Source organism: Citrus clementina, unplaced genomic scaffold, assembly GCF_000493195.1.
Source record: "Citrus clementina cultivar Clemenules unplaced genomic scaffold, Citrus_clementina_v1.0 scaffold_7, whole genome shotgun sequence".
NCBI lineage: Eukaryota > Viridiplantae > Streptophyta > Magnoliopsida > Sapindales > Rutaceae > Citrus > Citrus x clementina.
Window position 1 is genome coordinate 18,295,284 of NW_006262075.1, and position 12,303 is coordinate 18,307,586.

The window sequence follows — 12,303 nt, forward strand, 5'->3', positions numbered from 1 at the left end:
GATAACCAGAATCTCGCATCAACATTTTGGCGCCGTCTGTGGGGAGCTGAGCAAAAAGCTTCTGTTGATAGCAAGAAGAGAAGGAAAGCAACTGAAAAGCAATGGAGATAGGAGGAAGTAGCGCACAAGGGGGGGATATGAGGCTTAACGATTCCGTGACGCTGAGGGAGATAGCCAGCGAAGCACGGGAAAAAGCCATGTTCGACCGGATGGAACGGATGGAAAAGCAGATGGAGACCTTGACAACCATCTTGCATGAACTGCGGAGCGAGCCAAGGGTACCCGAAGAGGAAAGGGTGAGAGGTGGTGGAGTGGCAGCAGGTCTCGATAGTGTGAGGAGAAGCCAAACCACCAGGAGATTTGGTGGTGAGAGAGGTAACATACCTTTGCGGGGAGAATTTCATAGAAAGGAAGACCAGTCCCCGGCAAGATAGATTTTTGACGAGAACGACAGGGTGGTGAATGCAGAGGAAACAGAGTTGAGGCAACACTTGCATGATGTAGAGCAAGAGCGGGATCAAGTTGCAGCACGTGACCCTGGTCGTGCAGTGCAGCTGGAGGAGGAAGTGCGCAGGCTAGCGCAGATAATTGACAACATGTAAGGAAGGAGCAGAGCTCCTGGTTGGAGGATAATGCTGGACGGAGAATCACCGCTTGCAGCAGAGATCATGAGGGCAATTATTCCGAGAGATTTCTGCCTCCCAGACCTCAGATACTCGGGAACAACTGATCCGCTGGTGCACATAGAACGCTTTAACGACATAACTGGGGTACAAGGATTATCTCAATCCCAAAGGTGCAGGGTGTTCCCACTATCCCTTGAGGGACGTACACGAGAGTGGTACAGGAAACTTCCTCGGGGCAGTATTAAAACCTTCGAGCAGATGTGCCAGGAATTCGCAGAGCAGTTTAGTGGGGCAATGGCACCAGAAGATGACATGATGGAGCTGAAAAGCATGAAACAGGGGGAGCAGGAAACCCTTCGGGAATTCATCAAGAGGTTTCATCGTGTAGTCCTCGACTTGGGGGCCTTCAACAACCCTCAGGCGTTAAGGGGATTGAAAGAAGGGGTGAAGATAGGAAGGCTGTGGTACAACTTAAGAAGCCTAATTATTCAGACGTATGCGGCCGCATACGAGCAGGCTAAGAGAGACATTGAGATTGAAGAGGAGAAGGCCGCACGGATTAAAACAGACCAGTTAGAAGGGTTGGGGAGGAAAGAGAAGAGAGCATTACCAGGGAATGGGCCGATCAGGAGGAGGGACCACCAGACCTCGGGTAGTGGAGCAGGAGGTCGGGTAACTGCTTACCAGCCTCATTAGAGGCCACCACAGTACCAGCTCAGCAGGGTTCAACCTCCTCGTTCCCCAACTAGGGAGCCTTGGAGAAGGTATGACTCGGCATATGGTGGTCTTCATCAACACTCCCACGATAGTAGAGGGAGCAGACTAGAAGTGCTGCCACCGCCTCCAACTCAGAATGGAGCAAATAGAGAAAGGACAGTGCACCTGATCGACCAGAACCAGGACTATGGGCGGTATACTTCCTTGAAGATGTCCCTGGACGAGGTTTACGAGGTCATAAAGGATCGAGGATTGCTGTACCCCCCTGCCCCAATAACAAAGCTACCCAACAGGAGGGATAGGGGACGCTATTGTAAGTTCCATGGCACTCATGGCCACACCACAGCAGGTTGCAAAGATCTCAAGACCCAGGTTGAAGATTTGGTGAGAAATCGCTATCTGGATGAGTTTATAGATGGGACCTTCCCAATGGTAGCCTCAACAAGTGAAGGGGAGCAGAGTGACAGGAGCTTGAAGCGCGAGCAGCCTGCAGTAAGGGTGATAACTGGGGGCCCGACATTGGCCGGAGATTCCAACAGGTCGAGGAAGAATTATGCTAGATACGCCATGACCAGCAAAGAGGTATTCTTCAACACCCCAGCAGCCGAACGAGCAAGGGTCAGGCAAGTGCCAATCATGTGGACGGATAAAGACGAGGAAGGGATTCTATACCCCCACGAGGATGCTTTGGTCATCAAGGCTACGGTCGCTAGCAAGAAGTTTGACCGGATATTGATTGATACAGGGAGCTCAGTTGATGTGCTATTTAAGTCAACTTTGGAGGAGATGGGAATAGCAGACCGGAAGTTGGAATACACCAATACCTCCTTAAAGGGGTTCGGAGGGGGAAAGCTGGTCTCTCTGGGCGTGGTCGAGCTGTTTATCACGATTGGGAGCTCCCCGACGGAAAGGACAGTGATACTAGACTTTGTGGTGGTGGATGAAGAAGGTCCTTACCAGATGATCCTAGGTCGGCCATTTCTAAGGATGAGCAAAGCGGTATTGTCCATCCATTATCTGGCTCTCAAGTACCGGGTGAACGGGGTAGTTGGTGTGGTACGAGGGGACCAGAGAATCGCTAGAAGCTGCTACTCCTCGGCAGCAAAGGAGGCAATGCAGATAACATCCCTCAACACCCGAGTAGAAAGCAAGAAAGGCAGACAAAAACCTGTAGAGGAGCTGGAGACAGTAAGTGTGGGACCAGAGAATCCGGGAACGACGATCAGAATCGGGTCGAAACATAAGGAAGAGCAGAACCAGGAGTTAGTGAAATGCTTACAGGCTCATGCAGATGTGCTCGGTATTGAATCTTGATCTACTAACGGAAAAGAGAGATCAAGCAGCCAAGCGATCAGCCATTTACCAGCAGAGGGTTGCTCGGTATTATAACCAGGACGTGAATGTATGCAGTTTAAGGTTGGAGATTGGGTGTTAAGGAGAGTAAATCAGAACACAAAAGACTCGACTCAAGGAATGCTCGGTCCAAATTGGGGGGGGCCATATAGAGTCAGGCAGCTAGTTGGACCAGGAGCTTACAAGCTGGTCCGCATGGATGGCCACGAGGTGAAGCGCCCATGGAACGCAGCACATCTCAGGAAATATTTCCAGTAAGAGTTGTTAATATTTTCAAGTTCTTTCTGTTCGTATTTGCGGTTATTTATTTTATGTCCAAAGCAAGTTCATGTAAAATCAAAACCTGCAATTAATGGAACGTCGAGAAATGTCATTCACTTGAAACTGTGATAGATCATCTAAGGCATGCAAAGGCTCGTCAAGTCTCAAAGCCTGTTTTATGGCGAGATAGAAGCCAAGCATGCCAGGATCTGCTCGGCCACAAGAAGGGTAGCAGAATCCCAAGCTTTGAAGAAATCATCTAAGGCATGCAAAGGCTCACCAAGCCTCAAAGTCTGTTTTATGGCGAGACAGAAGCCAAGCATGCCAGGATCTGCTCGGCCACGAGAAGGCTAGCAGAATCCCAAGCTTTGAAGAAATCATCTAAGGCATGCAAAGGCTCACCAAGCCTCAAAGTCTGTTTTATGGCGAGACAAAAGCCAAGCATGCCAGGATCTGCTCGGCCACGAGAAGGCTAGCAGAATCCCAAGCTTTGAAGAAATCATCTAAGGCATGCAAAGGCTCACCAAGCCTCAAAGTCTGTTTTATGGCAAGACAGAAGCCAAGCATGCCAGGATCTGCTCGGCCACGAGAAGGCTAGCAGAATCCCAAGCTTTGAAGAAATTACCTAAGGCATGCAAAGGCTCACCAAGTCTCAAAGCCTGTTTTATGGCGAGACAGAAGCCAAGCATGCCAGGATCTGCTCGGCCACGAGAAGGCTAGCAGAATCCCAAGCTTTGAAGAAATCATCTAAGGCATGCAAAGGCTCACCAAGTCTCAAAGCCTGTTTTATGGCGAGACAGAAGCCAAGCATGCCAGGATCTGCTCGGCCACGAGAAGGCTAGCAGAATCCCAAGCTTTGAAGAAATCATCTAAGGCATGCAAAGGCTCACCAAGTCTCAAAGCCTGTTTTATGGCCAGACAGAAGCTAAGCATGCCAGGATCTGCTCGGCCACGAGAAGGCTAGCAGAATCCCAAGCTTTGAAGAAATCATCTAAGGCATGCAAATGATCACCAAGTCTCAAAGCCTGTTTTATGGCGAGACAGAAGCCAAGCATGCCAGGATCTGCTCGGCCACGAGAAGGCTAGCAGAATCCCAAGCTTTGAAGAAATTACCTAAGGCATGCAAAGGCTCACCAAGTCTCAAAGCCTGTTTTATGGCGAGACAGAAGCCAAGCATGCCAGGATCTGCTCGGCCACGAGAAGGCTAGCAGAATCCCAAGCTTTGAAGAAATCATCTAAGGCATGCAAAGGCTCACCAAGTCTCAAAGCCTGTTTTATGGCGGACAGAAGCCAAGCATGCCAGGATCTGCTCGGCCACGAGAAGGCTAGCAGAATCCCAAGCTTTGAAGAAATCATCGAAGGCATGCAAAGGCTCGTCAAGTCTCAAAGCCCGTTTATGGCGAAACAGAAGCCAAGCATGCCAGGATCTGCTCGGCCACGTGAAGGCGAGCAGACTCCAAAGCATTCGAAAAATTTTCAAAGGCATGCAAAGGCTCACTAAGTCTCAAAGCCTGTTTTATGGCGAGACCAGAAGCCAAGCGTGCCAGGATCTGCTCGACCAAGTGTAGGCGAGCAGACTCCTAAGCATTAAAAAATTTCCAAGGCATGCAAAGACTCGTCAAGTCTCAAAGCATGTTTTATGGCGAGATAGAAGCCAAGCATGCCAGGATCTGCTCGACCACGTGAAGGCGAGCAGACTCCAAAGCATTCGAAAAATTTTCAAAGGCATGCAAAGGCTCACTAAGTCTCAAAGCCTGTTTTATGGCGAGACCAGAAGACAAGCGTGCCAGGATCTGCTCGACCAAGTGTAGGCGAGTAGACTCCCAAGCATTAAAAAATTTCTAAGGCATGCAAAGACTCACCAAGTCTCAAAGCCTGTTTATGGCGAGACCAGAAGCCAGGCATGCCAGGATCTGCTCGACCAAGCGAAGGCGAGTAGACCACCAAAGTTTCCAGTCTTGATTCGTTTCACTGTCAACATTAGAAACTGGGGGACCGGTGTTTGAGGGAAATACTCCGACGAGATCAGACGTGATGAGCAGATGTTTGGTGGCAGAAGTCTGCGAGCAGGTGTGTCCTGTAAGAGCCAGGTAGCAGGGGAACAGGGGCAGGAATATCCTGCTCATCCACGAGCACGTCATCCGCGAGGCCAATTTCCTGTAAGAAGCATAAATCCATTCCTGCTGTATTCTTGCTAAGGGTTTATTCGAGGAGACCCGGTCAACGACAGTTGGCGAGGCACGCTCTCCAGCCCGAGAATCTAGGCACGAAGGCCACGCAACCACCCACGACTATGGAAAATGGGGAATCCACATCCGAAGGTGGGGAGAATAACGAGCGTAAACTGCGGAAGGTCGAGACTCAGAGGAAGCCTATAAAAAGGTAGCCAACAAAGGTAAAAGGGTTAGATTTTTTGCTATTTGAACTAAGAAAAGAGAGAAAACAACCTAACAGCCATAAGATTTGTGGCAAGCGTTCCCCGAACCTTCATATCTGACTTGAGCGTCGGAGGGTTTGCGCCGGGAAAACAACCGGCGTACTCTGACCTGTCTGTGTGCGCAGGAACCTCTGGAGAAGAAGCTTTACGAGGAGAGATCCTGGTCGTGGTGAAGTTGATCGAGCAGAGACCCTGGTCGTAGAACGAGGATAACCAGAATCTCGCATCAACAGTAAACTTTATAGACTTGGTACTTATGTCAATTGTTTCATCGAAGGGTCTTCGCCGTAATCAATCCCATCACGGCAGCACCCTTACTTTGTTATTTTCTTTGTCTTGCAAATCATGGCACTCGATTTCTGAAGTCATATAGCATTGTCCCAACAAAATTTCACATCCCAATCTCCACAAAACCCGATCGCATCGTTTAGCCAAATTTTGGGATCAAAGTAAATAGGGCGTGCCGTATTTACTTTTATAAAAAAAATTAAATCATTTTTTGCAATATGTACCCACTATTTTGAGCAAAACAAGCAAGTGCTTAAAGGAAACCTTAGGTGAAAGAAAAGGGCCTAAACAAGCATACGCCGTAGCATCCTTTTTTAAGCATCAATAATAATCTGATTACACCCCTGCTAATGAAGAACAATTGTTGTTGTTGTTGTTGTTATTTTCACTTTTCCAGGCCAACGTATGCAGCTCGTTCATGAATACATGTGTTTTTAAATTAAGATTCTTAACTTGAAAAGTTTTTACTTTATCTTAATTGAAGAAATAAGAGATTTGTATTGTTAAATTTTTATTCTAATTAATGCAAACGGATTTAATTATCAACATAATCAATACGATTACTATCATGATCATCAAACATTTGAGAATTTGCAATGTCGTAACTCATATCGACATTTCACAATTTCTTTTAGGATTATTATGACATACCGTTTCACTATCTTATCACAAAATCTTACATTTTATTATTATTTTTTTATTACCACTTACTAAAATTATGACATCAACATAATGTTATAGTGGTAAAACAACTTTGTACCCAATTTTAACTAAACTTGTTATATCATAAAATTTGAAAAACAAAATTGTTTTTTCAACCCCAGATGTTAATTTACTAATTTTCTTCACACCCTCTATATGTCTCATAATTCAAACTCTAATGACTTATCAAGTAAAATTACTTGAAAACTAATTAGCCAGACTTTTGGAGATTTTCATTTTGTATTGGTAAAATCATAATGCTAAATGTTAAAAATAAAATTTTAGAATCTAAGATTTCATTTAAAAAATATCGGCCTCTATCATTACTAAAATAAATAACAGGTTTTTTTAAAATAAATAATATACAACATTTTTTGGGTAAAAGAAGATTATATCTATTTAATACAGTATAAAGATTAAAAACCTAGATGAGAATTTTAAAGAATAATCTGGTTGAGAAAATACTTTTGTTAAAAGTGCACAGAACTTGCAACGTCAGCTAGGCAGAGGACAGAGCAGCTCCGCGATAATCGAGGCGAACGTGTTCCGTCACTCACTGACAGCAACAGATCCACGATGCGCACGTGTACAGAGGAACCCTGTTCGCCTCAGGGAAATAATATTTAGATCCCTTTTGTTTATCGTTTTTACAAAACGGAACATATTTGGTCCATTTATATCAAACAAGTTCTACTTTTTTTTTAAAAAAAAAAAAAGACTAAATATCGTTTCCACTAAAAACTTTGAGGGATGACGAAATTTAGCAACATATTTGATCCATTTGTATCAAAAAAGTTCTACTCTTTTTTTTTTAAAGACCAAATATCGTTTCCACTAAAAATTTTGAGGGATTTTCCAGAATATTGGCAAATTTAGTATTTTAAATTAAAAACAGATTGCGTGGTTGGTTTGGTATTTTGAAAAAAAAACCACATTTTTTTGTAATATCTATATTTTAATTTTAATCATAAAATTGCATTAAAAATTTAACCATAAAAATATGTAAGTTAAATTTATTGCTCGTGACACCTAGCTCATCGCAGCCGCACTTCCTATGCCTTCTAGTAATATAAGATTGATGCAATAAGCTTTTAATAAATATAAATTTTGTATTTTTTAAGTTTAATATTATTGATATTTTATTTTGATCTGATTAATTTTATTTATTTTACTTTAATGACCTGAACCTAATGATTGATTAGCAAAGTTGAGTTTTAATTTATTTGATTAAATGTTAACAGTAATTATCCGAAATTTACTTATTAGTATAGTTGACAATACTTGTATATTAATTAAAAGATAGAGTAAAGCATTAATCTTAGAGATGATGATTTATAACAGAAATATTTTATGTTAGATTGGCATATTTTGTGTATTTGTATTAATGTTGATGTATTTTGTGCATTTGTTTTATTGCTGAAACTTTAATTTCTCATTTAGATTAATAAAATTTAGAATTAAATTTTTTATGCAGATTTTTTAGGTCATTGTTATAAATTTATAGTTTGAATTATATAATTTAAATTTTTACATATTATTGAAGCCATTTTTCTAACATTTGTAATTTCAAATCTGTAAATTTCAAAAAAACCACTGTAGGTTGATAGATTTTTTTTTAAAAATAAAAACATGTAGCGGACTACAGGTGGATTTAGGAATTTAATTTTTTTTTTAGTTTGTGTCTGGTAATGACAAATTCACAATATGCCACACCCATTGTCATCCCTAATTTGAATCTCGGAGGATGCAAAGTAGCTTAATATATTAGATGGAAAGCTTTTCACTCACACTATAAACTCGTTAACATGCAAAGCTAATCTAACCAGTTCACGAGCAGCTACAATACAAGAACAACACACATGATGAAAACTAAAATATTGAATTTGTTGCAGCCTTTGTAAAACATTTCTAATTACTCAATAAAGGTACTTGTTATCTTATATAATAATGTAAGGTACACAACTGTCCTTCAATCGTTCGATGAAAATCTAACGGCTGTAATTATTTAATTGTATTTTGATAAAACTAATAAGATTTTAGTATAAATATTTTTAAAAACTTATTAAAAATATTTTTTTTAATCATTAACTCATGCACTTATTGAAGCTCGAACTTAAGGCCTATGCGGCTAAGCTCTAATAAAGCCTTACCATTGGGGTTAGATATTGATTTAAAATAAACAATTAAACATGTAAACTTTTCTTTTTAAAAGATATTAAAATATATTAAACTAGTAATACGATTCATTGATAGATTGGGTGAAGCTAAAGTTTGGCTTCAATGGGAAGGAGCAATCTTCCTAAAATTCAGGTCTTAAATTTAACCCTAAATGGGTATGTGAATTAAAAAATCGACTTAGTATTTTACATTCTCTATGTGATTATAAATAAATTAGATTTATATCGACCAAAATTAATAGCACAATAACTGGCCTAGCATACGAACTAAAATGCCCACCTTAGGAGTGCGTTTATAAGATAGGATAAGATTTGTCTCAAATAGTCAAATACTGTGTTTTATCCCACGGTCAAACATGCCTTAAGGGTTAAGTTTAGCTCATAGGAGCATTCATAATTCAAGTTAATCCGCTCAATCCTTTTAATCCGTAAAAAATTGACTTGTGGATTGGTGAATTGAATTGGATTGAAAATTTAAAAATCCACAGTCGGTAAATTGGATATGAATTTTCTTTTGTATATTTGCAAAAATCAGTGAAGCCGTAAAAAAATAAAAAATAATTATTTAATTAAAAATAAAACTTATAAATGTGAGATTACTACTTACTATTAGATAAATAAGTTAAATGTAGTTATATTAACACTATATTATATCTTATACAGTAAAAATATAAAATTAAATAAAAATTAAATAATTGAATAATTAAATAAACAAATATAATTTCCTAAACAGTAAAAATTCTAAAGCAAAACAAAAAATTCTAAGCCAAACTAAACACTTTAGCATAAAAACCGAACCTTTATCCCATTAAACTCACAGAGCCATCACTTTTTACCTCACCATTTGAGGTAATTAAGTTTAATTTCTTACTTTCTTTTCAAGCTTTTCATACATTGATCTAGATTTATTTTTTCTTTTTATTTATTTTTTCCTTTTGGTGTGTTATATTTTGAAACTTTGAATATATTAATTTTAGCTTTATTTAAAAAATTAATTTTGAATTTAATCAGTAGTAAAATAATTTTTATATCAATTTTTTAATTGTTTCTTGAATTCGATAAAATTAAAAATTTTTAATCCACAAAATAATGAATTAGATATGAATTAGGTCAGACATCGATCCCCAAGCATATGGATTAAATTTATTATTTTACGGATTAGATTAGATTTAAAATTTGTAATCCGCAAAATCGTATGTTGCATATGCATTAATGTCCGATTTGCAAAATTCGATTTGTGAACACTCCTAGTAGCTCATAAGGAGTTACGGGATGGGGACCTATTTGATATTAATCGAAAATTATGTTCTTATTTATGGAAATGCAATACTAAAGGGATCAGAGTGTCATCACTCCTCCACATATATAAACAAGTTCAAAAATGGAAATTTAATTTTTTACAAAATTATCTTCTTCGTCTCTCTTCCATCTTCGAGACCCCCTTTCTACAATTTTCCACCAAAACCCTCGAATCTCTGATACTTCAATCACTTATCAGCAAATCACAGCCGTTGATTTGAGTCTATGGTCTCTCGATCTGTATTACCTACCCGAAAATTCCCTCTTATTTGCGTTTCTGCCATCGTGAATTGAATTCGTCCTCATCTCAACTGTGTATGTTGCCCTTGATCGTTTACGTTTCTTATTTTATTAAAGTTATGTCTTATTTATTCTTTTTAGCTCTTGAATTATGAAAATTTAATTTAAATCCTCTTATTTCAGATTCATGTTTAAAGGGTTTAGTTTTTTTCTCTTGTAATTTGGAAATTTTAATTTTATTTAATTTTTCTAAATTTTTTGCCTGGTTAATTGAAAAAGAAAAAAGAAAAAATGGAGCAAGAATCACAAAAGAGAAAGCTAGAAGAGACTAGCCACGAGACTCAAAACGCTCCAATTTATTGTGCAAATAATTGTGGATTTTTTGGAAGTGCAAGCACTAATAATCTTTGTTCGAAGTGTTACAAAGATTATCTTTTGAAGCAATCCAAAAACCCTAACCCTAGCCCAATTGAAGAGGAAAAGAACAAGAATAAAATGAACATTGAACAAATTGAAGCCAACCCAGTTGGGGGTGTGGTTGAAAATAGAGATCCGGCTGCCCAAGTTGTTGTTGTTGATGAAGGGGCATCTTCGGAGAACCCTGAAAAGCGGCCTGCTAACCGGTGCAGCTTTTGCCGCAAGAGGATTGGTTTGACGGGGTTTAAATGTAGGTGTGAGCAGACATTTTGCTCCTTGCATCGATATTCTGATAAGCACAACTGTGTGTTTGATTACAAGAGTGCAGGGCAGGATGCCATTGCTAAAGCGAACCCTGTTGTGAAGGCGGATAAGATTGAGAAGATCTGACAAGGAGTTGTGAAATGTGGTGGGCTTTAGGTGGTTCGATGAATGGACTATGGTTTTAATGATAATAAGCTGCTAGTACTATTGCTTCGGTATTTATTTGTGTCTGTGTACAGTTGGTTGCTTTATTATTGCATAATGGAACTCAATGTCAAAACATTTGGTTTATATATCGTTCAGTGATATTTCATTAGCCTTGAATTGTGCTGAATTGATGTTGTTGTGTATATGTTTCATTGCTTTTACCAGTTGTTGTTTGGTAGCTATCTGTAGCTTTCGTGTCTTTGTTCAGTTATTGTGCCATAGCAGTAATATCTTTTCCATATATATGGAGACATGAGTTATGTTTAGAAAATGATATTTGATTGATGAAATTACCACATCTTTGGGATACAATGTGTGTTGTTAATGAATTTGGTTCTCTTCTAATATGAACTTTCTTAGCTGTAAATATTGTGCATTGAAAGTCCGTACAAGCAGCGAATTCATATTCTCCATATAATAGTTTAGGAATGGGGTTTAATTAATTACGAACGCAATCATCTTGACTTTGATGCTGATACAGCAGCAGCTTAGGATCATCTTAAGGGATATCAATTATACAAAGCATCTGTTTCTTGATTTAGCATTTGATGACCTGCGCATTAGATCTATATGAAATTCAGTACATGTTATTTCTTTTGCACATAATCCTCTTCTATTGCTTTTATAGTGGAATGATCCGATATCTATGATTGAGCTCTTAGTGTTGTTGGCACATTGCTTCCGATTATTCCTGCTGTTCCCATTATGCTTTTTTAAGGGATGTTACTATTGGAAGAAAATGCTGATATTTTCAATAATGTTTTTTAAAACTCTTTCGTCCAGTCTTTAGCTACTGCTTGTCAATGAAACCCAAACTTTACATACCCTGGAAGTTTGAAATAATCTTAAATAAATGAATATTCAGTTTCTTGTCCCACAAATCACAATGAATGGAAGGAGAGATTTTATATATATATTTATACTAATTTGATTATTTGATTTTATTTTACTTGTCTACTTGGGCATGTTTCTTATCTTGTTTAGTATACTACTTTTACGGTAATCCGAGCATGCTTTCAAAAGTCAGAATGTATAATTTGAAAATCAAAATTATGTTTTCATAACTAAAAATAAAAAATGGTAAAGATACAAAAAATTCTTATTAGTTGTCTAAGCTCATGGCATAAAAGTTTTCGTTTTAGACAATTAGGTGATTTTTTGTTACAGTGATAAAATAGTCAAATTAAAATTATGTTAAAATAACATTAATGATCAAACAACAGTTGGGAGATTTATGTTAAAAAAATTTAATTACTTAATTGTTTAAAATTTTTCTTTATTTTAAATTTAAAAACGTAATATGTATTTTTTGTAA

General features: G+C 38.6%; 2 protein-coding genes across 2 annotated transcripts; both read left to right on the forward strand.

The window, feature by feature from the left end:
* Positions 1-668: 668 nt before the first annotated feature.
* Positions 669-2,657, forward strand: LOC112097001. Its single transcript, XM_024181259.1, has 3 exons — positions 669-864; positions 1,015-1,298; positions 1,341-2,657. The coding sequence occupies exons 1-3, from the start codon at positions 669-671 to the stop codon at positions 2,655-2,657; spliced, it is 1,797 nt and encodes a 598-aa protein (XP_024037027.1).
* A 7,300-nt stretch (positions 2,658-9,957) lies between these two features.
* LOC18037662 (zinc finger A20 and AN1 domain-containing stress-associated protein 6) lies at positions 9,958-11,115 on the forward strand. Its single transcript, XM_024180578.1, has 2 exons — positions 9,958-10,175; positions 10,380-11,115. Exon 2 carries the CDS (start codon positions 10,392-10,394, stop codon positions 10,905-10,907), a length of 516 nt encoding a protein of 171 aa, XP_024036346.1. The 5' UTR covers positions 9,958-10,175; positions 10,380-10,391; the 3' UTR covers positions 10,908-11,115.
* Positions 11,116-12,303: the final 1,188 nt, after the last annotated feature.